This window comes from Lactuca sativa, chromosome 3, assembly GCF_002870075.4.
Source record: "Lactuca sativa cultivar Salinas chromosome 3, Lsat_Salinas_v11, whole genome shotgun sequence".
NCBI classification, from domain to species: Eukaryota; Viridiplantae; Streptophyta; class Magnoliopsida; order Asterales; family Asteraceae; genus Lactuca; species Lactuca sativa.
This window is the reverse complement of record NC_056625.2, coordinates 32,054,041-32,078,069: the sequence shown is the minus strand read 5'-3', so window position 1 is coordinate 32,078,069 and position 24,029 is coordinate 32,054,041. Positions and strand designations below refer to the sequence as shown.

At 34.5% G+C, this 24,029-nt stretch overlaps 4 protein-coding genes and 1 long non-coding RNA gene across 8 annotated transcripts; 3 read left to right on the top strand and 2 right to left on the bottom strand.

The window, feature by feature from the left end:
- The first annotated feature begins 1,569 nt into the window (after positions 1-1,569).
- Positions 1,570-3,600, top strand: LOC111917287 (uncharacterized). 3 transcript variants are annotated; one of them, XR_008231190.1, is made up of 4 exons: positions 1,570-2,365; positions 2,485-2,779; positions 2,889-2,933; positions 3,097-3,600. XR_008231190.1 is itself a non-coding variant. In XM_023912977.3 (4 exons), exons 1-4 carry the CDS (start codon positions 2,061-2,063, stop codon positions 3,391-3,393), a joined length of 744 nt encoding a protein of 247 aa, XP_023768745.1. In that variant the 5' UTR covers positions 1,962-2,060; the 3' UTR covers positions 3,394-3,600. The 3 variants fall into 3 exon arrangements, 2 of the variants coding, with proteins under 2 accessions (XP_042755964.1, XP_023768745.1); XM_023912977.3 differs by having other exon boundaries at positions 1,962-2,365; positions 2,683-2,779; XM_042900030.2 differs by lacking the exon at positions 2,889-2,933 and having other exon boundaries at positions 1,959-2,365; positions 2,683-2,779.
- A 3,323-nt stretch (positions 3,601-6,923) lies between these two features.
- On the bottom strand, positions 6,924-7,594 carry LOC111917143 (uncharacterized). Its single transcript, XR_002858796.3, has 3 exons — positions 7,431-7,594; positions 7,286-7,348; positions 6,924-7,198 (listed from the first exon to the last, which is right to left on the bottom strand). It is a non-coding gene; the product is annotated as an uncharacterized LOC111917143 (long non-coding RNA).
- A 2,582-nt stretch (positions 7,595-10,176) lies between these two features.
- On the top strand, positions 10,177-11,657 carry LOC111917288 (uncharacterized). Its single transcript, XM_023912978.3, has 4 exons — positions 10,177-10,609; positions 10,945-11,041; positions 11,181-11,240; positions 11,362-11,657. The coding sequence occupies exons 1-4, from the start codon at positions 10,311-10,313 to the stop codon at positions 11,440-11,442; spliced, it is 537 nt and encodes a 178-aa protein (XP_023768746.1). The 5' UTR covers positions 10,177-10,310; the 3' UTR covers positions 11,443-11,657.
- A 4,358-nt stretch (positions 11,658-16,015) lies between these two features.
- Positions 16,016-18,433, top strand: LOC111917289 (ubiquitin C-terminal hydrolase 22). Of its 2 annotated transcripts, none has more exons than XM_023912979.3 (3): positions 16,016-17,030; positions 17,140-17,258; positions 17,355-18,433. In XM_023912979.3, the coding sequence occupies exons 1-3, from the start codon at positions 16,255-16,257 to the stop codon at positions 18,167-18,169; spliced, it is 1,710 nt and encodes a 569-aa protein (XP_023768747.1). In that variant the 5' UTR covers positions 16,016-16,254; the 3' UTR covers positions 18,170-18,433. The 2 variants fall into 2 exon arrangements, with proteins under 2 accessions (XP_023768747.1, XP_023768749.1); XM_023912981.3 differs by having other exon boundaries at positions 16,017-17,030; positions 17,385-18,433.
- Positions 18,434-20,318: 1,885 nt separating this feature from the next.
- Positions 20,319-23,413, bottom strand: LOC111917290 (uncharacterized). The gene is made up of 2 exons (XM_023912982.2): positions 23,194-23,413; positions 20,319-22,483 (listed from the first exon to the last, which is right to left on the bottom strand). Exon 2 carries the CDS (start codon positions 22,448-22,450, stop codon positions 20,582-20,584), a length of 1,869 nt encoding a protein of 622 aa, XP_023768750.1. The 5' UTR covers positions 22,451-22,483; positions 23,194-23,413; the 3' UTR covers positions 20,319-20,581.
- Between the last annotated feature and the right edge of the window lie 616 nt (positions 23,414-24,029).

The window sequence follows — 24,029 nt, the reverse complement described above, 5'->3', positions numbered from 1 at the left end:
GTTGGACAATATTACCTGATCAAAGTTCCAAATGATACACCGCAAATGTTTTCAAACTTTGTTGAGTTTCCGGATCAACAATCGCCAAATCAATCTCAACCCCAAACCCAAACTCAAACTCAAACCCAAACCCAACAACAACGCTAACCTGTCAATGAGTCGGATGACTCGGAAGAATAAGAGAAGGTTCCCAAAACTCAACCCACACCACCCCCACAAAGACGTAAAGGGAAAAAACAAGCGCGCGAGGGTGTCGCACAACCGGGAAGACAAAAGCCGACAACATGACTTCCACAAGAAGAGCTAGTTTTGGTCAAAGCTTGGGCTGACATTTCTGAGGATTCGATTCAAGGAAATGCACAATCGGGAGAGCATTTTTAGGTTCGAATTTTAGAGTACGGTTTCGGGAGGAGATAGGAAAATGTGACGACTACCGTATGAAACACCAACTGAATTCGAAGTTTCGAGAAATAGCAATGGGGTTTAAAAAATAAACGGGTTGTACAACAACCTAAAAACCCAACGAAAAAACGGCCAATCAGACGAAAAAATACTTCAAGAAGCTTTGCAATTTTACCTTGAGGAAGTCGGAAAACCATTCAAATGGCATGATTGTTGGAAATTATTGGTTCGATGTCCTAGGTGAAAAAAATACAAACAATATTTTATTTTTGGAGTCCAACAATCAAAGCGAACGAAAACGGGTTCTAGTGGTTACACAACTTCCTCCGATGCTCGGGTCGGTAAAGATTTAAATCAAGACGACGAACTCGAGCTAGAAGAAATTGTCCACCCGATGAGTAGGGACAAAGCAAAGAGGAAGGGGAAAGGACTTCTTCGGGTGCATCGAATTTCAGCTTGGACGTTGACGAAATACAGAAAATAACAACGTCGTTTGATCGATATAATCTTAATTTCTCCAAACGTTTGACGTTCGACAAAGAAAAATAAGAAGCAAGGAAGAAAGAGCGGGCAATGAGACAAGAAATGGAGGATATGAAGTTTTTGATGGAAAACATCGATCATCTCTCGGGACCGGCTCTCGAGCTCGTGATGAAGAAGAGGGAAAAAATTATGAAAAAATATTTTATGTAGGTCGTTATTGGTTTGTTTGATCTTTTGTTAGTGCTTTTTTTTTTTTTTAATTTCTATTTTTTTTAATTTTAGGTTTATTGTAATTTTTATTTTAATTAATGAAATGCATTTTCTTTTTAATTAAAGATTTTGGTTATTTTTAATTTAAAAATTATAAATCATAAAAATCAATTAATTTTATTTAAAAAAAATGAGAGAAGTCTTCCACCCATTCTTTGGGTTTTAGGTGAGAGAAAGAAAAGTGAGGAAAAAGGTAATGTGACCCATAAAAAAATAAACAAACAAAGATAAAATGAGAGAAGTCTTCCATCCACGAACGAGTTTTCTTGTTCATGTTCGTTCGTTTAACAAATTAAATTGTTCATGTTCGTTCATTTATGTTCGTGAACATGATAAACGAACATAAACAAACAAAGATAAACAAACCTATATAAACATAAATTAACATATAATATAGTAATGAATTCAAACACAATTAAATATATATGAAGATAAAAGGAGTTTATATGAACGGACATAAACAAACGTAAACGAACAATATAAACGAACGTTCATGAACATAATTGAACGAACGAGACCATTGTTCATGTTCGTTTATTTATTAAATAAACGAACATAAACAAACTTCCCGCCGAACAATTCATTGAACGTTCAGTTCGTTTACGGACTCAAAAGACATTGTAACACAACTCTTAGTACTCTAACGTATTGTAACACAACTCTAACAGGACCCTAAAAAGGTATCGGATGTAACGTTGACATAAAAAGACAAAAAGGTGCGGCTAAGTGACCCCTCTCGGCTAACAAAATGGATAAATTTGTAATTCTTTTTTAAAATAAAAAAAGAGTGCGCGGGAATTTAGAAAATAGATACTTCTCTCATACTCTTCCACTATAGACCCTCTCGCTCCCCCACTAGCGTATTGCAGAACCATAGGTAAACCCTCTAACCTCTGTCATCATCAATGGCGCCGACGAAGCGTAAAAATGACGGGAAAGCAGACATCGCTTCCAAGAATCTCAAGTTAACAAGAGCGACTCGAAGGTCGACGCGCCAAGCGAGTCATGGGGCTGCGAAGGTGGTGCTTGAGGCGGCGCCGAAGATCAAGAAGGCTAAGCTCAGCTCCAAGGAGAAGCCTGATACAAAGGCTAAGCCCGGTTCCAAAGATAAGCGACAACCAAAACCTAAAACAACAGATGAAGCAGCAGCAGCAGAAGATCCACCGTCTAACGGCGTAAATGGTTCAAAGACGATCGTGATTGAGCGCTGGTAAATTTATCTTTCTTCTCTTCGATTTACCCCTTTTACTTATTTATTATTGTCCAGAATCAGGTTTGATTATACAAAAGAAGTAATGTAGCAACCATTTTCGCTATTTGAAAACACAGAATGCAATTTTTCTTAATAGTCGGAAAAATGAAGTAAAACGAGATAACGGCGAAGGACTGAGAAACCCAAGACTATGGATTTCAAATCACAAGAAATGAATCAACTTTTAAAATGGGAATGGTTAGATTAGGGTTCTTTTTCCTGTTTGGCTGAGAGGTGTGCAATAGGGTTTCTTAACATAGTCTTTTGTACTCCAGCAAACAGTGCACTCAATTAAAAAAATGGGCTGCGAAGGTAAAGCTTGGTTTAGAGACTGCTGTATCTGGCATTAATGTACTCGTCAACCCAGAAAAGGTATTCCTATCCTATTAACACCTGATTATTAAAGGTGAAAATGTAAGGTCTTTTATTGAAAAAACCCTCCTCTCTCTCTCTCTAATGATATGGGGAACTGATTTGATAGATTCTGTCCAGAGATCTTGAAGAATTCTTATCTTCTTCATCTAAAGTAAGTACTTGCGATCATATTTTGGTTCTTTGTTTACATCATCATCCAGGACCTTAACTAAGGGTTTTTTGGTGATGCCCATGTCAATGGTAAATCATCACTAAGGTTCACTTGATTTAGAAATAAATTTAAGGGGTTGGTGATTTTTTTTTTCCATTTTCAGATGAAGCATATAAAAACCTCATCGATCCCATGTTCAATATCTGAGAGTAACAGTAACAGTAAAAGTGTGGATCTTGATTCCACTTCAGGGACAATGAATTGGCAGAAAGATTTGGTTAAAGCTATTCATGAGTTGGTTTCATTTTACGAATTAAGGTTCAATCATGTTGTAAAATTGGAAGATAATCTATTCAAAAGCAAGAAAACAGCTCAGATTTTTTTGCTCCAACAAGATCGAAAAGAAAGGCTCCGTATGATCCAAGAGATTATAGCAGCCGACATAACTGCTAAAAACTAAAAAGCAATAGGAGGGGCAATTTTGTAAAAATGGTGTTGGTGGGGCATTTTGGGGGTGTTATCATTCAAACCTAAATCTCTATATAATGTGTATTTGAATCTATTTCTCTGTGGCGATAATCGTTCAGTTTTCAGTCTTTTTGAATTCTGAGTTATTGTAGCCTTCATTCATCAACCCTTAATAGTCATTAAGTGCTTAGTTCATCAACCTTAATATCCATTACATATTCAGTTACTATTCATCATGAACCTATTTATGTACATTAGATACATTCTTCATGACCAATTGGAAGCTTATGAAATTCATGTGTTACATTCTTGTATAATGCTTTTTTTTCCGCCTAAATAAGAAAAAAAATCAAAAGAAAAATGTTGTAATTGAAAGAAATGAGAGTAGGATGCCATATCAAACAAATAAATGGAAAGTGTGTTGCTATTTCTTGAATATGAATTTTAGAATATAGTTTTGTGAACATCTTTGTATGTTAAGGTCTTTTAAATCTTACTCGTGGACATGAAAGTTTAAAAGAATGAGATAAGTGATTGGATAAAGTGATGAAACAAATCAGTTAAGAAACAAAAAGTTTTTCGATGATTATGACCATCTGTTATCACTGCATGTTATTTGGAGAAAAAATGTTCAAAGAAACTGTTTTTTTGAAGTGACTATAAATTTACTCCATTATCTCAAATTTTAAACAAATTATTATATGAATTAAGATAACTACTCAAATATTCATTTTTAAACGTTGTCCTTCATCGCATTTCTTATAACCCGACAAACGTAGAAAGCACATTGCTATTCTTGTCGCAAATCACAAAACAGTTTGCATTCTATAAAAATAACCAGAAAACAGGCACCTACAGCCCGGTTCTTGCTCATAAAATCTAGCAAAATTGGTTCCGGTTCCAAACCGGTTCGATTTCGGACCGGTTCAAAAGTCCATCCCTATTACCAATTCAACAATTTCCAATTTCAAAATATGGTTACAAATAGTTCAAACTAAATTTAAATATGAATTTAAACCAACTAATTTATAATTCGGTTTAGAATATATATATATATATATATATATATATATATATATATATATATATATATATATATATATATATATATATATATACACACACACACACACTTAAGAATATTTTAAAAACAATCACATCAAATAACTTTAAGACGTTCTTCAAGTTATATCCGAAGGCAAGGTATCAATCCATCACACGGCAAAAATATATGATACAGAAAAAAATTGGAACAAAACTAAAATTGGAACTTATGTTAGGTGTAGTGTAAAGAAAAAAAATGACTATCCTGTCGAGTTCAAAAATTAACGAAATTTACTCGATATTGACATAACATAGTCGTTTCCTCTAAATTAACTATGAGTTAAATAAAATAATAGTTTTTTTATTTAATGTCTCGCATGTTTTCTTTCTGAGAAATTAAATATCTTTCTACATTTTGTTCATACCAATTCTCCTACCCATTTAAATGATTACATATTTCATACTAGTATCCTAAAATATCATTAGATTTCATTAAATGTTACACATGTCACCATTTCGTCCTGAAACCCCCATAGGGACCCCGTTAATAAATTACACATATATTTACATATATTAATTATATGAATATAATAAAGACAAAATTGCAAAACTAGTCCCCGTGGTTTGCAAAAAATGTGGGTAGGATCCAAAAAGTTTCCAACTTGCACCACTGGTCCAAAATCACAAAATTTCTGTGGATTTAGTCCTGAACAAATTAAAATGACTCTTTTACCCTTTTCATTTGCTTTTTCATTTTTTAAAATCAATTTTATTATTATTTTTAATTAAAAATTCAAAAACCCTCCCACGCCTTTCTCCTTAACTCTTCTCAATCACTCGTTCATCATTCTTTCGTTTTTAGCAACGTCGAGCTGCCACCTTCTCGTCGGAGATGTAATCCACCGGTTCTCGTCGAAGCCGGGGACAAAATCTCGCTACTTCCAAAGATGAAATCCACCACAAAGAAGAAAACCACCACCATCATCGTTCATCAGAAGCAAATTATATCTTTACCGGAGGTTCCAACATTGACAACGATTTGGTTGTAGCACCATTGGAAATCCAAATTCATTTATAGCCCCAATAGAAATCCAGATTTGATTGTAACACCACCGATGATTTGGTCGTAGCACCACCAGAACCTCAAAATGGAGATTTAGTGAAATAAGTTATAATCAAGACAAAACTGCAAAAATAGTCCCTGTGGTTTGCATTTTTTTAGGAAACAAGTCCAAACAGTGACTTTTTTTGATTCGTGGTCCTTTTGGAGTGGTTTGTATGTGAAAATGGTCCCTCCGAAAATTGAAATGACTATAATACCCTTGGGGTATTTATTTTTCATTTTTCTTTCATTATTCTTAAAATTTAATATTTATTTATTTATTTTAGCAATTAAAAAAATAAAAAGGGCCCACCTCTCTCTCTCTCTCTCTCTCTCTCTCTCTCTCTCTCTCTCTCGGGTTATGTTTTGATAAACACTCAATAACTGAAGAGCATTAATCGTCTTCTCAGGAACAACTTCTGGGTTTGATCTTCAAAACATATACCCCATAACCACCGATTTTGACAACCATCCATCACCACCACCATCTGCCACCTCCATCTCCATCTATATTTTTCTATCGCTCAAGAACATCCCTCTCCATTGTCAGATCTGAAGCATCTCTCATTCACCGGCGTCGTCACCTACCCAAAACCCAAAACTTCACCGTCGGCATCTATCGGAAAACCCAAAACCTTTGTTGTTGATCTGAAAAACTTCACATTTACAACTGATCTGAAAACCCTCACCTCCACCGCCGATCTTAAAAACCTCAAGAAACCTTTCGATTTCCCACGCTCATACGTCATGTCTCCATCTTCGAGCTCCGATTGTTAGTCACCATCGCACACTAGAGATTGAAGAAACATGTTCATGGTTTTCGGTACTGATTTATAGTTTTTGAAGAAAACTCGTTGAGGGTGTGTTCTAAGTTTCTGAAAGTTTTTTAGATTGTTTTGGATTTAAACAAAGAAAGCTTGTTACTGACTTTTGGGTTTACTCTATATATTGATTTGATACTCTACAATTTGATTTGTAGGTTTAGTTTACATTTTGATTTTCTGCATTGTGTTTATCATTGTATGTATGTGTACCAAATCAGGTTCGTATGATCTTAAATTTTTTTTTTCTTATTTTCTACTTCAGGTTTACATGATTCTACTTCTGATTTTGCATTCTTTGATTTATTGACTTTTGATTGTGTGTTATTGGGATATTACAAAGAGATGTATATGTATGTTGAATATGAACCCAGATCTTCATACGTTCATCCCAAGATCAGAGAGAGAGAGAGAGAGAGAGAGAGAGAGAGAGAGAGAGAGAGAGAGAGAGAGAGAGAGAGAGAGAGAGAGAGAGAGAGAGGTGGGCCCTTTTTATTTTTTTAATTGCTAAAATAAAGAAATAAATATTAAATTTTAAGAATAATGAAAGAAAAATGAAAAATAAATACCCCAAGGGTATTATAGTCATTTCAATTTTCGGAGGGACCATTTTCACATACAAACCACTTAAAAAGGACCACGAATCAAAAAAAAGTCACTGTTTGGACTTGTTTCCTGAAAAAATGCAAACCACAGGGACTATTTTTTGCAGTTTTGTCTATAATCAATTTTTGTATACATGTTTCATCTTCTCGCAGAAGCATTTGGTCGAACAACTTGAGGGCAAATTCAGTCAAAGAAGTTGATTTTGTTGTTTCTTCACTCAAAACCTGAACAAGCACATACTAACGAAAATCTATAAGCAAAATTGAATATAAAAAACCCACCAATCGAAAATCACAAATCAAAAATCAAACCTCTTGTTTTAGACGATAACTATGAACAAACAACCGGTGCTCATCTTGTTCAATCGATTCATCCTAATCATACAAACATCAGTGTGATTAGGGAGAACGAGAGACAAAATAAGGGAAAACTTGGAGCTGTTTGGTATTAGCCTACCACTCATTATCGTATTCTTCCTCATGTTTCGTCTGTCCAAAGTCGATCTTGCAATTACCTTTCTTCATTTCCATTTTCTTCATCTTGGAGGTTCTAGTTGCTTAGGTGTGTGCCTTTCTAGAAATCGGAGAAGATGAACAGATAGGAATGCCCGTCGAGAAATAGAAAAATAAAAATAGAAAAATAAATAAAAAAAATATATTTTAAGGGCATATTAGTAATTTCAAGTGGGTTTTGGACCAAATACACATAAAATCAAGTTTGAAAGGGACTAAATCTATAAAAAGTTTATGATTTTGGACCAGTGGTACATGTCGAAAACTTTTTTGACTCTATCCACAATTTTTTACAAACCATAGGTTAATTAAAACATGATTTTGAACTTCCAAAATTCATAAAAAAAAAAACATGTTTTTAAATTGTTAGTATAATTAGGTGTAAGACTCATGTAGTACGTGGGTTAATTAAAAAAATATATATAAATGTCTAAGTATTTAAGAACTTTAGATTTATAGAAAATAAGGAAATTATTAAAATTGATATTTTTTGTCTTTTAAATTTAAATGAATAAACTAAATAAACTAACGAGCCTTAATTTGAGAATTTTGAAATAAGAAGCTAAGTCCATTAATGAAATTGATATTTATTTATTACTACATTTATTGTAGTTATTACATTAAAGTATTATGTGAAATTTATTAAAATAGAAAAACTCATGAAATGACATGTGAAAAAGAAATTAATTTAAAATAACCACAAAATGACATTTAACAGATTGAATGAGAGTGACATGTAGCAAAAAAAAACTTTCATTTATTATAGTAGATGTTTTTAAGATGCCATAACTTTTTTTATTTTTAACATGTAAAATTTTACTATAAATAATTATTTTTATCTAAAAAATAGCTTATTTTAGCGTAAATAACGACTTCTTTTAGCAAAAAAAATGCAACCTAAAATCAATCGGGAGCAGGGGTAATAAAGGGGATTCGGGGGCAGGGGCAGGGATAGGAAGGCTGAACATTTCGGGGGAGGGGGCGGGGGTGGGTGATGCACTTCCCGTCCCATTTGGCCCGTTGACATCCGTAATTGTATCGACGGAAAGGGGAAATAAATACATATGCGTTTTCCAACTAAACATGTTTTCTTTAACTATGATAAACCTTACTTTAATATATACAAAAACATAGTTTTTTTTTAAATATACTTTTTAAGGAGCTATTTTTATCGAAAAATTTATTTTAAATATATCAAAATTCATAATTTTTTATTCTCTATAGATAGACATCCATATTGATATAATTTTAAAATAAACTATTTTTTTATTTTTTTATAGTTTCAGCTCTCGTTATTCATAAGTGCGGCCTTATGGTTGCATGGTTGGATTGCCACTGAGGTTTCACAAATATTGCAGGAAGAGTTGCCTGGTATTGTGGGTCGGATCACTGACAGGCTAATTGACAAATTCGAGGAGCGAACTACAACCTTGTATACTATAAGAGGGACTGTTAAGGCGACTAATGGGGAAGATCTTGATGTGGGCATGAGAATCGGAAAGAGAAAGATGGCTCATTCAACAATAGACGAAGAGTTTTAGGCTACTAACCCGGGTACTGGTAATCAGGGGGACTTTAATATCTGTGAGAAGTGTGGTGGAACCCAAGGATTTGCTTGACACAAGTTCAAATGCTACAACTGTGGAGAGAAAGGGCATGTCGTTCGCGACTGCAAGAAGGATCAGACGTGTTTTCGTTATCATAAGTCGGGTCATATTCGAATCTAATAGACCTCAATATCAGACTTCAATATTAAGTACATCAGATTCAAAAGTTTGAACATGACAATCATTTTGTGTTTTTACCAAGATTTGATGACTATAAGAGGTCACATGGTACATGGTTGTCATATGTGACTGGGTTGACCATCCATGTCCCCATCCCTAAGCGCCTAACCTTATCCCTATCCCTGACGGATGTAGGGAATACCCGTTCTTAATTGTAAAGGGTCAACCGGGTTCTATCGAATCGGATGAAATTTCCATGTCTAATGTATAGTGAACATGATTTTATCATTTTAAAGGGAACAACCCATAAATCTAGGGGTGAGCAAACCCAAACCAATAAACCAAAACCGAAGCAAAACCGTTGGTTAGGGTTTGAATTTTCTAGAAACCAAAAAGTCGGGTTTGGTTTTGGTTTTTACCTAGAAACCGACCCATCCAACCCAAGAAACCGACCCATACTTAAAACCGACAAACCGCCCCAAGAAACCGATCCATCAAACCCAAGAAACCGACCATACTTGATTGTGTTTTTGTTGTAATAAACTATTTGAGGCTTTGGTTGTAACTTATAATAGACTATTTGGTTATAAGACTCATGTTTCTTAAAGTAATTAACTTCAATTTGGTGCTTTTTGAAGTATTTAACTTCTTGCTTTATTTTTGGAAAATGGGTTTGAACCCAAAACCCGTCAGTATATGGGTTGAACTTAAGAAACCGACAAACTGCCCTCAGAACCCAAAAAACCAAACCGATAAAAAACCGATTTTATTGGGTTCTGAAAACCAGAAACCAACCATTTATGGGTTGGGTTGGGTTTGGGTCCAAAACCGACCCATGCACCCTACATAAATCAGTTGCACAAAAAAATAATACAAGAAATAGAAGCCCTAAAATAGAGCTATCCCAAGGCCCAAGAAACAGAGATTCAAGGGACAGAAGAGGGGCAAGATGCCAATAAAACAAACAAAGAGTGCGCGGGAAATCGAAAAAGAGCTACTCCTCCGTAACCACCGTAGAACCTCTGCTCCCGAGTTCCCACTAGCGTATTGCCGAAACCCAAGGTAGGGTTCCACCCTTCAGCCATCTGTCATCATCAATGGCGCCGACGAAGCGTAAAAATGACGGGAAAGAAGACGCCGCTTCCGAGAATCTCAAGTCAACAAGAGCGACTCGAAGCTCGACCCGCCAAGCGAGCCAAGGGGTTGCGAAGGTGGTGATTGAGGCGGCGCCGAAGACCAAGAAGGCTAAGCTCAGCTCCAAAGAGAAGCCTGATACAAAGTCTAAGCCCAGTTCCAAAGAGAAGCCACAACCAAAACCTAAAACAACAGAAGAAGCAGCAGCAGATCTACCGTCTAACGGCGTAAATGGTTCAAAGACGATCGTGATTGAGCACTGGTAAGTTTATCTTTCTTCTCTTCGATTTCCCCCTTTTAGTTACTTATTATTGTCCAGAATCAGGGTTGATGATACAAAAGAAGTAATGTAGGAACCATTTTCGCTATTTGAGAACACAGAATGCAATTTTTATCAATAGTCAGAAAAATGAAGCAAAAGGCAAGTAGCACATGAAATTCAAAGGACCGAGAAAATCAGGACTTTAGATTTCAAATTACAAGAAAATGAATCTACTTTTTAAATGGGAATTGCTAGATTAGGGTTTTTTTTTCCTGTTTGTTTGGGAGGTGTACAGTTGTACGCTGGGTTTTCTTACATGTTCTTTTGTATACCAGCAAACAGTGCACTCAATTCAAAATAAGGGCTGCGAAGGTGAAGCTTGGTTTGGAGACTGCTGTATCTGGCATTAATGTGCTCGTCAACCCAGAAAAGGTATTTCTATTAACACACACACACACACACACACTCACACACACACTGATTCTATTAAAGGCTAATTTTGTACTAGATTATTACTTTATGATTTACTTTCTAGCGTTGTTTTGTATTACTTGAATTCTGTCTGTTGCAGCCTAGAAGAGGATGCTTTGAAATACGCGAAGAAGGTGGCAAGCAGTTCATCAGTCTTCTGGTAATCTCTTTACAAACTCTCAATCTGTTGAGATTTTTATAATATAATATTGTCATTTTTTTGCCCTTCAAATGTTCTTCTCTTCTGAATTTTTTTCTGTTGTATACCTTGTTATATTCAGGATATGAAGCGACCATTTGGACCTATGAAGGCATTGGACATGGATGCTGTGATATCGGATATCGTTGACCAGGTCAAATGATCTAACAAGTCACCCATATATATGTTATATGTACCTTAAATGGCTTGTTGAAGTTGCAGCAGTGTTTTCTATTTTGATCAATGTTTGTTAGTTTTTGTGACCAACTTGAAACGGTTTCCTAGATGTAATCCATTACTTTTCACCCCCTCAGTGTTCTTTGTTGTGTAAGCTCAACGATTTGAGTTTATGAAACTGAAGTTTGAGATCTTTCATTATTTTGGAGTGCACACCAGTATTTCTAATAGAATCTAGAACAAAAATACATGCCTGAATCAAATGCATTTCTTCTCAGTTTTGTATGCAATTAAGACATCCAAGCTTTGTAAATCAGGGGGAATAACATGTGGGTTAATTATGTTGTGGTCTACCTTGATTATCATTCTATTATAATCCTCTTTCTAAACCCTTTTCTGACACTGTTTGATCGAAATAATGATCAATTTAGATTATATTTTGTTGTTCCAAAAGGGAATTTGTATCAAACAAAATATCAAATGTGATGATATATCAAACTAGCAAAGAATCAAGTGTCTGTGGACTTTCTAGTCATTGTTGTTAAGGGCCTACATCTTTTTCCTCTAGTTTTGTTAAGTTCATAAGGTTTGCTTTTCTTCTAAACCGAATAAACAGTTTGAGTCAAATGACATTGTATGACCAGTTTACCTTTATATATATATATATATATATATATATATATATATATATATATATATATATATATATATATATATATATATATATATAATATTTGATAGAAGTTGCGAGGAAGAAAGAAAAACAAATAGGTAAATGGATAGTGGGTTAACTAATTAAGCTTGGATTTTTTTTTCTTAAACATTAAATTATTATGTTCAAATTAAAGTAAAAAAGAAACTGGCATTTATTTATGGTTGTCTAATGTATAAATACAACCTATTAAATATATTAAATCAGAAAAAGGCCTCTTACAACATGACTTATATTTGATGGTTGATACATTAAAGGTAAAAATATGGAAAAGAAAATGTAAGCAAAACGATGAATACCAAGATTCAACACAACGATGAATACCAAGATTCAACACAAAGAACAAGGTGGGCTTGGGCAGTATTACTGATGAACACAGCACATATTTCTAGTCCAACCATATCACATTTTGTCCTCTCTTTTTTAAAATTGGAATGTGAAATTAACTTTAGGGCTCTCTTTTTTAAAATTGGAATGTGAAATTAACTTTAGGGCTATTCACTATTTGGATAAAACAAAATTGTCTAATTGGACAATTTGGATTTGACTATTTGGTTCGGATATTCGGATTTTTTGATTGGTTTTCAACAAAACCGAATTATTATTTTGGATTGGTTTTGTTTTATAAAATAAGAACCGAATAGTCCAAAAAAACCGAATAACAATTTGTTATGTTTTTGTTTTCAATATATCTATAATTATTTATTAATTTTATAATTTTTTTAAACAAGTTCAAAAGGTTTTATCTATAAAAGACATTAATATGTACTTGTTGTCAAAAGTTTTTTATATATTAAATAATAAAATATAATATGTCTTCTTAGTGGTTGTTTATATATTTTAAATAACAAGTAAATAATTTGTTTTTGTTTCTTCTGTAAAATTAGATCATATTATAATTCTATGTCCTTTTAAAATGTTATGGTTTTTGAAAACCGAATTATAAAAACCGATCCAACCGAATTGTAATTGGATCGGATCGGATCATATTTTAATTTAGTTTGGACTATTTGGATCCATATTTTGAAAACCGAAATTCATTTGGATTTACTTAATTGGATCGGATCGAACCGATCCATCCAAACGAACACCCCTAAAATTAACAATAGTTAGATAATTTACTTTTTTTTTTAATTTATAATTAATAATGGTCGTGTGGTATTCCATGAGATTGGTCATAGACTCATAGGTAGGGATGTAAATGGGGCAGGTTTGGGGCGGGATTGACCATCCCTGTCCCCATCCCAAGTGTCTAACCTCGTCCCCATCCGCATCCCCATTCCGGAAGGATGCGGGGAATCAAATCCCTTCCCCTTTGTAATTTGGGCGTTTCCCCAACTCATCATCAATCTATCAACATAATAAACTCAACTTAAACAAAAATCCAAATTTAATAAGTGATCAAAACCAAATTTAACAAGCATCAAAATAAAAAGTGTCGATTTGGTATACACATCGACAAACAAAATGACGATTGATGAACTCTTGGAATTGGGAACATAATTTGGTATATGAACTCTATTTCTAACGGTCTAAGATAGATCAATTCATTTTAGTGGACTTAATTCAAATTTAATAAATGATCGATATATATATATATATATATATATATATATATATATATATATATATATATATATATATATATATATATATATATATATATATATAAAATTATCAAAGTGGGGGCGGGGCGGATTGGGGATTGTTATACATGGCCCCGGCCCCATCCCCAGTTTTAGCATAATGGGGATCCCGACCCCGTACTTGGTACCCGTTTTGGCGGGGAATACCCGTCCCCGATTAGGGCGGATCAACCGGGTTCCCCACCGGGTCGGGTGGAATTTCCATCCGTACTCATAGGTGCAACAAGCGGGTCTGAGGCCCAGAAAAAAGCTTCAATAATAGAGGGAATTGGGCTAAAACTTTATAACTGATTTGGTTAGGCCCGAGTCTCTTCCTAAACCAATTTTGTTAGGTCAGGAAATCGCTAATCATACACCGTTTCAATATCTTTTTTCAGTTTTTCGAAGGTTTTCTTTATACTTTTTAAAAAATCTCAATAGTCATATTTAGATGCAAACTTAAAAATTGGATCTATTGTATTTTATTTAGAGTAAATCATGTGGTTTGTTAAATTTTTTTATCATCGGTCTTTTTTTATTTTGCATTTCGCAACTAAATTAATATAACAAGACTAATCAACACAATTTAGTAGGAAAGTGTAGTGTTATGAATATAAGAGGAGAATATTTAACAGAAAATAAGTGGCGGGTCGAAAGGGTTTCAAGATTAAGCCTAATGCATGAATTGGATGAATAAGATGGGATGCGTAGTTGATATATAATTGGTTAAATCCAAACATAATGAAATTTCAAGTTGACATACAGTAGATTTGAATTTCAATACTTGTTGAAGTATTAAATAGGAAAATGATTAATAAAAATTATGGCATATATTTTAAAAAATGTTCCATTAAACTATGTGAAATTAATAGATCGTAAAAAATAAATGACGAAGTTGTATGAAAAATAAAATGCTAATCGACAATTCATTAAATTTTTTAGGTTATTATGTCATTTTAGGCACTAAATAGCGTGACCAAAGTCTTTGCCAAAGATGTCAAAATGACAACATCTAAACTCTAAATCAATGCAAACATCAAAATAACGCCCAAACCACATCATTGATTAAGATTGTAGGATTTTTATTATAAGGGGTCTAAGAAGAAGATTGTTTACCTCTAAAGCACTCTGATGCTAGATGCAATACCAAGTATCAACGTCACATTTCTTGATTGCAAAAAATCACCAATTTGGCAATTTGGCCTCTTGCATTACTCTTGATCGATCAAAGCAACAAAAAAAGTCATTTATTTATTTTATATTTATTTGTTTGACCTTTTGCATTGTCTCCAATAATTTTCTATTTAATAATTAAAAAATAAATTGAATATCTTCTAGATATTTACTCTTCGGGGCATTGACCTTGAAGCAAAAATATAATTGTTATCACGCTTCAACAATCTTTTATAAATTAATAAAATATAAATAATATGCGACGTATTTAAGATTTATCTACATCTCACCTCCATTATCCTTGATTATACACTTCACAACTTTAATACCATGTTATCAATATTAACGTCATTAATAATAATAGAATTATAGAATAGGTATTAAGTCGAGAAATGGTCAAAAAGTCCAAGCTCATTTTTGTAGGTGTTACACTAATTAATGTTAGTAACTATTCAAAACTGTCTAAAACTACCTCTTAAACGCCACTTGTGATACAATTTATATGTATAAATGTTAAATTTATAAATGCTTTTGGATTCTCTTAGAAACCTTTTGAATGTTTGGAATCGTAATCCAATTTACCAAAGATTTATCGTATTCAACCTAAACATGAAGTTGCCAACTTTCATATGGAAGCTTATTCTTAACTTTTTTTTTGGTGACAAACTGTTATACATCGTATCAACTCATTTTCAAATAGGTAATCACTTATCACACAAAAATTTAGTGATACACAAACATATATCATGATAATATATATGGATATACAAGTTCTATGGTTATCACACTATGTTCTAACATAACATCACCCGATCTAATTGACTTATGTTAAAATCGTTGATTCGAGTGGTTGCTTTAACGAAAAATTGCGAGTATTGAGTGGGATCACTACCAATATGAAACACCCACGCAACTTCTTGATCTGGTCCACACAAACCAATCGCATAAATAATTTCACATCGACGGTCAGGATCACATCAAAAGTAGGCCCACCCATATGATCATAATCTAACGGCCCATCTTAATGCGCGTAGTTAACGAGAAGAAAGTAGAACAAACAGCATTCAGTCGGTCTTCTTCGTCTCCACTCCCTGCTAAAAAGCGCCTCCTTCCCTTCCCTTCGTTTCCCCTCTTCTCCAGTAGTAACGTACCCAGCGATATCTTTAATTTAATTTCTTGATTCATTAACACTCTCAACAAAATCCAAATTTATTTTACTTTCTTGGAAATTGTTTATCTGTGATTGATCAGCTTTTATTTTTTTATTTTTTTTCGTTTTTCATCAATTATGTCGACAACCCTAAATCCCTGCAAGCATCTTTCTGATTACAAGCTCAGGTATGGCCTGAAAGGTTTCAATATGATCCAAAAGTGGGTCAAAGCAAGCCCTTATAGAAAAACCCTGATGGAAAAATCGAAATCAGAGATACCCAGATGTAGTTTTTGTTGTGGGTATGAAGGTAGATTATATATCTGTTTGATCTGCTCATCAATGTCTTGTTCTTTGTCCCCAGAATCAAATCACGCCCTTTTGCATACGCAAAATCAGATTGGGCATGAGATTGCTGTCGATATCCAAAGATCTGAGCTGTATTGTATCGCTTGCGATGATCAGGTATACGATCCCGATTTCGATAGAGCCGTTATGTGTGAGCAGATTGTAGGATTAGGAAATGGGAATCTTGAAGGTATTAGATCTAATATTAAGAGGAAACGATTGAGTTCTGAGGCCGGATTGAATTCCGATTTCAAGAATCTGAAAAGGGTTACTGTTAGCGGCGGCGGTGAATGGGATCACGATAGAAGGATATCGAAATCTTGTTTTCCGGTGGGGTTGAGAGGCTTGAACAATTTGGGCAACACGTGTTTCATGAACTCTGTGTTGCAAGCATTGCTTCATGCTCCTCCTTTTAGAAATTACTTCCTTAGTGGTAGACATAACAAGGATTCTTGCCGGAAAGCCTCTAACGACCGGTTTTGTTTATCCTGTGACATCGAGGTCATCTTCTCCGCAGTGTTTTCCGGTGACCGGGCACCCTACAGTCCTGCTCAATTCCTATACAGGTCTTGATCTTTCCCATTTTATTCAATTTTTCCATATTCTTAAATCTTAATCACATATCCTTTCTTCAATTTTTGGATACTTATACAATCGATCTTCTGGCTCTTGCAGTTGGTGGCGGCTTTCAGAAAATCTTGCTTGTTACGAGCAACAAGATGCTCATGAATTCTTCATGTCAGTGCTCGATCGGATCCATGAGAAAGAAGGGAAAACAAGAAACACAAGCAAAGGTAATTTTGATTCGATTGATTATATGGGTAAAGATTCTCATGATGGCAAAAACCATAGAAAAATGACTAGTTTCTCTCTCGATTTTTGGGTTTAAGGAGGATCAACTTTCTGTCAAATTATTACAGATAATCCCGCCGGAGATTGCCATTGTGTAGTTCATAGAGCGTTTTCTGGGTTACTGAGATCCGACGTCACCTGCACAACCTGCGGTTTCACTTCCACTACCTACGATCCATGTGTAGACATATCTCTTGATTTAAACACAAATATCGATCATACTCTTCATATCGCAAGTAACAAAGCACAAAAGTCAACAGACACCGGAATTTCAACTTTGACTAGTTGCCTGGACCTTTTCACCCGGCCGGAAAAGTTGGGCTCCGACCAAAAACTATTCTGCCAAAATTGTCAAGAAAGACACGAATCTGTTAAACAAATGTCAATCAGAAGACTCCCGTTAGTCTTATGTTTACATGTGAAACGATTCGAACACTCTCTTGCAAGAAAAGCGTCACGAAAGATCGACAGACATTTACAGTTCCCGTTTTCTTTAGACATGACGCCGTATGTGTCGTCGTCGATTGTCAGGAAAAGATTTGGGAACCGGATTTTTGCGTTTGAGGGGGACGAATCGGACATTTCAACAAATTTTGAAGTTTTTGCTGTGATTACTCATTCGGGTATGCTTGAATCGGGTCATTATGTGACTTATCTTCGGTTGAATGAGCAATGGTACAAGTGTGATGATGCATGGATCACGGAAGTCGAGGACGAAATTGTCCGATCATCACAAATTTACTTGGTGTTTTATGTTCAGAAACCGAACGAGCATAAATCCGGCGAGGATTCCGGTTGTCATCTCCGGTCGGCTTCCGGCGAGTCCTATAAGTCGGTTGCTGGTTGTTGCTGAAGATGGATGCAGTGTGGAAGGTGTTTCGTTATGCTTTGATCGGTTGTACCTTTGACTTTTGGTAATCTGTTTGAGAAGTATGGTGCAAAATAAGGTCCATTGAAAAACAGCCATCAATTTTATTGGGTTGGGCTTTCTAACCTTCGTGTATGTACAGAGTAATTCTTTTGCTCGGAAAGTGAGAGGGTATTTTTGGTATTTTGCATTTCTCTAACTTGGAATCTCCTTTCCTAATTGATAATTGAAGTTTTTACTTAAGTCCAAGAGCTTGTGGGCATTTTTTTGATGGTTTGGATTTGACTTAACATATCAAAATGACTAGAATGGAAATTTTTTTAATGAATGATTCAAAACGGGTCGTCTAGTCAAGAGTGGCGTAACGGGTTAGCTTGACTCTATATATGTTTTTCTTTCATTCATTTATTGCATAAGATGACTATGGTAAAAAGAAAATTGATAAAATATTAAATTCATGAAGATTGTTTTTGGTATTTTTGTAGAACAGGAAGGATGTTCTTTGCTTATTTAAAACAACTTATGCCTTTTTGTATAAATGTTTATTATAATTAGACATATGCATTTTTCTTTTGAGAGATGAAAGTTGGAATAACAACATAGTTTGAAATTTTTAATAAAAAATTGAGGATGTAACGTCACATTGACATGACACATAATTGAAGAAAGATGAATGGAGGTGTATAACACGTTGTTTTATAAGATGTTTTTAGCGTATATAAATACTTATTACCTTATAAGTTGCTATTTAAAACATACCTTTTTGTATAAATGGAGTTAGGAAGAAAGTGTCTGATTTACCTTATAATGCTGTACGGAAACAAACTGCAAAAGCTGATTTAAGCTGTTTTCAAGAGGGTGATTGACATTGCTTTTGAACTCTAAAAATGCTTTTAGATAAAAATGTTTATTGGTTATGGTAAAAAAAAAAGTTAAAATGTTTGGATTAGTTTTTATACCCAAAAAGTCAAGAATCAATTGGTTTAAAAATCTTTTTTTTTTAAAGTTTTGATGGTTAAAAACTTAAAAACACTTTCAATAAACCAAGTTTTATATGTTTTTAAAAATCTGTTTTTTGAACCTAATGAAAAAACTATTATGAAAAATGTTTTTGAGTTTGCCAAACAATTTTCTTTTGACTTATTGGCATGTAAGTTAATAAATTAAAAAACAATACCAAACACCCCTTAAATGTTAGGCAAATTATGTTTATCCAATATAAAATGACCTGGACCAGCAAAATGGTAAATTGATGTGTGGGATGCAAAAAAGAAGACGATCGATATTAAAACAATGATTAAAGAAAAGGTAAATTTGTTTCAATATATAGTTAAACAGATAAGTTATGAACACATCTAATATAAACAAATATGTGTATTGAAGGTATAGCGCCTCAAAGGTGTTTATTGGTGATACGGAATCTTAGTAAGGCCTCGTTTGTTTTTCTACAAAAGTACTTTTTGAGCACTTTTCCCTTCTGGCGGGTAAACGTTTTGCAAGTGCACGTCTTCTTCCGCAAACTTGGAAAAAGACAAAAGACATTTAACCACTTCCAAAACAAACAGCATCTAAGCTAATAAGCTGCTTAAGTAATAAAAATACCAAACACCCCTACAAAGTAACATAATTGTTGAAATGTTAAGATTTATGCAATTAGTTTTGACTTTTGAATAAGTGATTTAAACTCTCATTAAGGTCAAACAACTAGTTTTTAACCAATTCAAAAAAAAAAGTTAGGTATATAAGAAAAACTTTTTTAAAACTTGTAATAGTGATATTTCTATTAGAAAGAAAAATAACTCTCATGATCACAGATAACAACTTTCATAAAAAAAAATAATAAAATATCAATAAAAATAAACAAGCAAACAACAATACCCAAGTATCATAATAATGGAGTCCGATGATTGTGTAGGATGTAAGCAATTTCTAGCTGGGAGCAGGAGATTGCTTTCATCAATGACCTCTTGCATACAGAGAAAATGCAAGCCAGTAATTGAGAAACAAATACATTTAAATAACAAGATATGAAAGGCCATTTTTCATATAAGCTCATGTTTTTTAAAACGCGATTCCCAAATAACTAACAAACAAAACATAAACATGCAATTGAAAGAATAAAAAGCAGAAACAGTAAACCCAAAACAATTTCTACTGATGCATTCAACATTAGCAACAAAAATGGTCACATACTTCAAATATATCCGTCCAACCTTGCAATAAAAATATGATAAAAAAGAAAAGAAAATATAAATTCTTCTGCTTCACCTAGCATACACATAGGAGCCACATGAAGACAACTTGATAGTAGTAAAAAAAATCATTAATTATACCTCTGGCTATTAAATATGTTTTCCCATACCTGTCAAAATCGATAGAAGACCATGAAAAACATTACTACTTTTTCTTGTTCCTGAATTTCTCCTTAAGCAAAGTAAACTGCTTTTTGCAATCATTAACCGTCTTTCCCGGAACAGCAGCCGCAATCCGCTCCCACCTTTGACTTCCTTCTTTCGGGAATGTCTTCACAGCTTGAATCAATGCTGTCACTTGAACACTCGACCACACATCTTCCTCCCCATTAGCAACACCGTTTTCAACAACTTCATCAGCCTTTTCACTACCATTTGTCAAAGACACCCCCTCACTTTCCTCCTTAGTTGACAAAGGAGAAGAAATCACAGGTCCCGGTTTCCTCTTTTCAAGAAAAGAATCAAACGCTTTTGTGGCATCGGGTTTTTGAAGAAGAACTGTTTTAGTTGCTTTCAGAATCTCATCTACACTTCGATTAGTCCCAATGTATTCAGATATCACCTCCCACCTTCTAGAAGTTCCTTTCGGATACTTTGCAATCCCTTTCCTCAACAGCTCAATCTCTTCCTTCCCCCAAGGTTTGGGACTATTATTTTTGGGAGCATTTCCATTCACCTTCACAGACCCATTCGGGACATTCTTTGGGATATAATCTTTATCAGAAACATCAGTGTTACTGATCGCCTCTTGTAAAAGTTCAGCTTGTGAACTCCCTTCTTTTGTCTCCAGATTGTCGCATAAGTCTTTTAATTTCAAAATATCGAGCGACATGCAGAGATTTTCCACGTCATCGTTGGTAATATTAAGCAAACGCTGACTCACCACATTGTTGGAAAGGGTTCGAAGACGAGTTCTTTCTTTACGCAACAATTTCTTTTCTTTTTCTTTGATTTTCTTTTGCTGTGATGCGGCTTCAGCAGCTTCTTTTTCGGCTTCTTCTTTCTTACGTTTTTCCTCTTCTGCGATTCTAATCGCTTCCTCTTCTTGTAGCTTCTTCGCCATAAATTTGGCTTCTTTTTTCTTTTGTTTTTCGGCTTTCATCAATTCTTTTCTTTTTAAAACTCTTGGGTCTCGTTTATACGCGTTGTCAACAAGAGCGCGTATTCTCACGTATTCTTCTTTTCTAGCCTTTTCTGAAAGCTTTGCATTCTGCCTTTCCATCCATCTTTTCTCATCACGTGATTCCGCTTGATCAAGATCGTGTTCATCCGCATGTGGGAATTCCCTCCAGCTTTTGAATCCATACCAAAAATCATAGAACAAATCAACGTCTTTAAGAGGGGTATTTTCGTCTCCCAAGAAAGGGATCGGCTGCACAACAGACCACCTTCCGTTCCTCAAAAAAGCAGGTCCAAACACCTTGAAGAAATCTTGAGGGGCACAATCGGAAGGAATTTCATCATCAAACTCATCTGTTGAGTCATATATTCTTCTCTTTACTGGATCGATTAACACTTCATATGCTTCTTGAATTGCTTTGAAACGATTCTCGATTTCATCTTTTTTTGCTTGTTTAGCAGATTCGGTTTCTTCAACAAGAAGAAGTGCAGCTTGTTTATCGGGGTGATGCTTTAAAGCAGTTTCCCTGTAGCTTTTTCTGATTTGATCTTCGGTTGCTAGATACCTTAAGTGACCTAAACCCAATAATGCATAATGATCTTGCTTGTTGGGTCCATCACCAGATTTCTTTTTGCCTTTGCTGCTGTATGAATCTGATGATTGCATGTAATCATGTTCTTTGTCTTTGGGTGAATTCTGGTTATCATCATTATCATCTGTGTTTTCTTCCATGAAACAGCCACGGAGCTTAAGTGCAGCATCATGAAATGAATGGCCAGCAGGTTCAAAACGTGAAGCCTTGACTGGATAGCAATTTGAGGAAACAAAGATTGATTCTCCATTTAGAAGCTCATTTGAGTAGGTGATGTAGAGAATGCTTGTTTGGGCTGTCATGATTACAGCAAATCAAGCATCCACAGCTCCGAGCTACATTAGAATACAAAAAAGACAAAAACCATGTGAGTCTAAAGATATAAGTTTAGATAGATATGTTTAACAAATAGTATTTCTCTTTAAATGGACTATGACATGAGCAAAACAAATAGTAAAATTCAAGTATTCCATTGTTCATAATGCTAGAATTTCTTTGATATATGTTTGTAAATGGAGGATAACATGATCAAAACTTCAAAGATGGTTCATCAGTAAAGCATCCTTAAGGAACTTACAAAAATCTTGTAAATAGTACATCAGACTCTTAGAATGGGATTTTCCCAGAAGGGCAAATGAAAACTAAACTTCCCTGTTCACAAAACCCAAATAACCAAAAGTCTAGTCGTCGACTTCAGTTAACGCCCAAAGCAATCAAAATCTCAAGTAAGTTATTGATAAAAAGTACATGCAATTTACAACAAAGAAACCAGTAGAAGATTTACTTTACTTATTTTCCAAGGGTTCTTTCAGCACCTTCTAAGACCTTAAAGTAAAACTTTCCAATTACACATCGTAACAACTAACACGCTCCATGGGTTATGTGCGAAGTTCATAAGCATTCGATGCATTGTTTTTAGCAATATTCTTGTTTGTAAAGCACGCGTGAACAATTAGCACGTAGCAGATGACTTGTAATAGGAACATTCAAACAATAACATGATTTTTGTTAGTATTTCTATCGGGAAAAAAAAGGTTTTCATTACCTGATAGACGACGAGATGATGGAGTGAAGGAGATGAAACTGCGGCGCAGAAATAGATCGAATTAGGGTATGAAGAGCAGATGAGATGAAGGAGAGGGGGCGACCGAATTGAAATCTTGAGAGGGAGAGGCGCAGAAAGATGTAAAAGAAGGGGTTTAGGGTTGTTAGGTTTTGGCCGCAACTCCGTGCCTTAAGTTAAAGCTTAGCCTTCGCTAAAAATGCGTCCTCAAGTTTGGAGGGAAAAGAAAAAGTGAATGAAAAAAAAAGTAATCATTTCATATAACTTTTTATATTTTACAAAATTTTGTAAAAATCAAGATTGAATTTAATTTTTAACAGAAAAAAAAAATAGATTTGATAACTTTCTATTATTAGTCGGTGTTAAAGGCTTTACCAGCTTTCATGTGCGTACACGACATTTTTTTTTTTTTTTTTTTTTGTTATTGTTGGAAAAATGATTTTGCATATGAATTTTATTTATTATTAAGGTGGCGGATATGATCATCATGTCACGTCTCATCCACGTATGTCACTACATCAACATCACGTGAAGGAGGGTCGGTGTTCACCGGCATGGTCAATGTGAAAGAATAAGAAACAAAAGAGAAAGTTATATGGTCATATGTGAAAAGGTCATGGAACACCACACGTGGAGGAGGTGGGGTTCATATCGTGTTTCTTCGTCTAACTCAACATCATGTGTGAGGTGTGATGCCCACACTCATGAGCTTTATTAATCGGTTTGTTACATCACCAAAGATCATCTTCACCTTCAGTGATATTTCTCTCTGCGTCGACTTCATTCCCTTTTTTCTTTCTGTTCACTTTTTCCCTTCC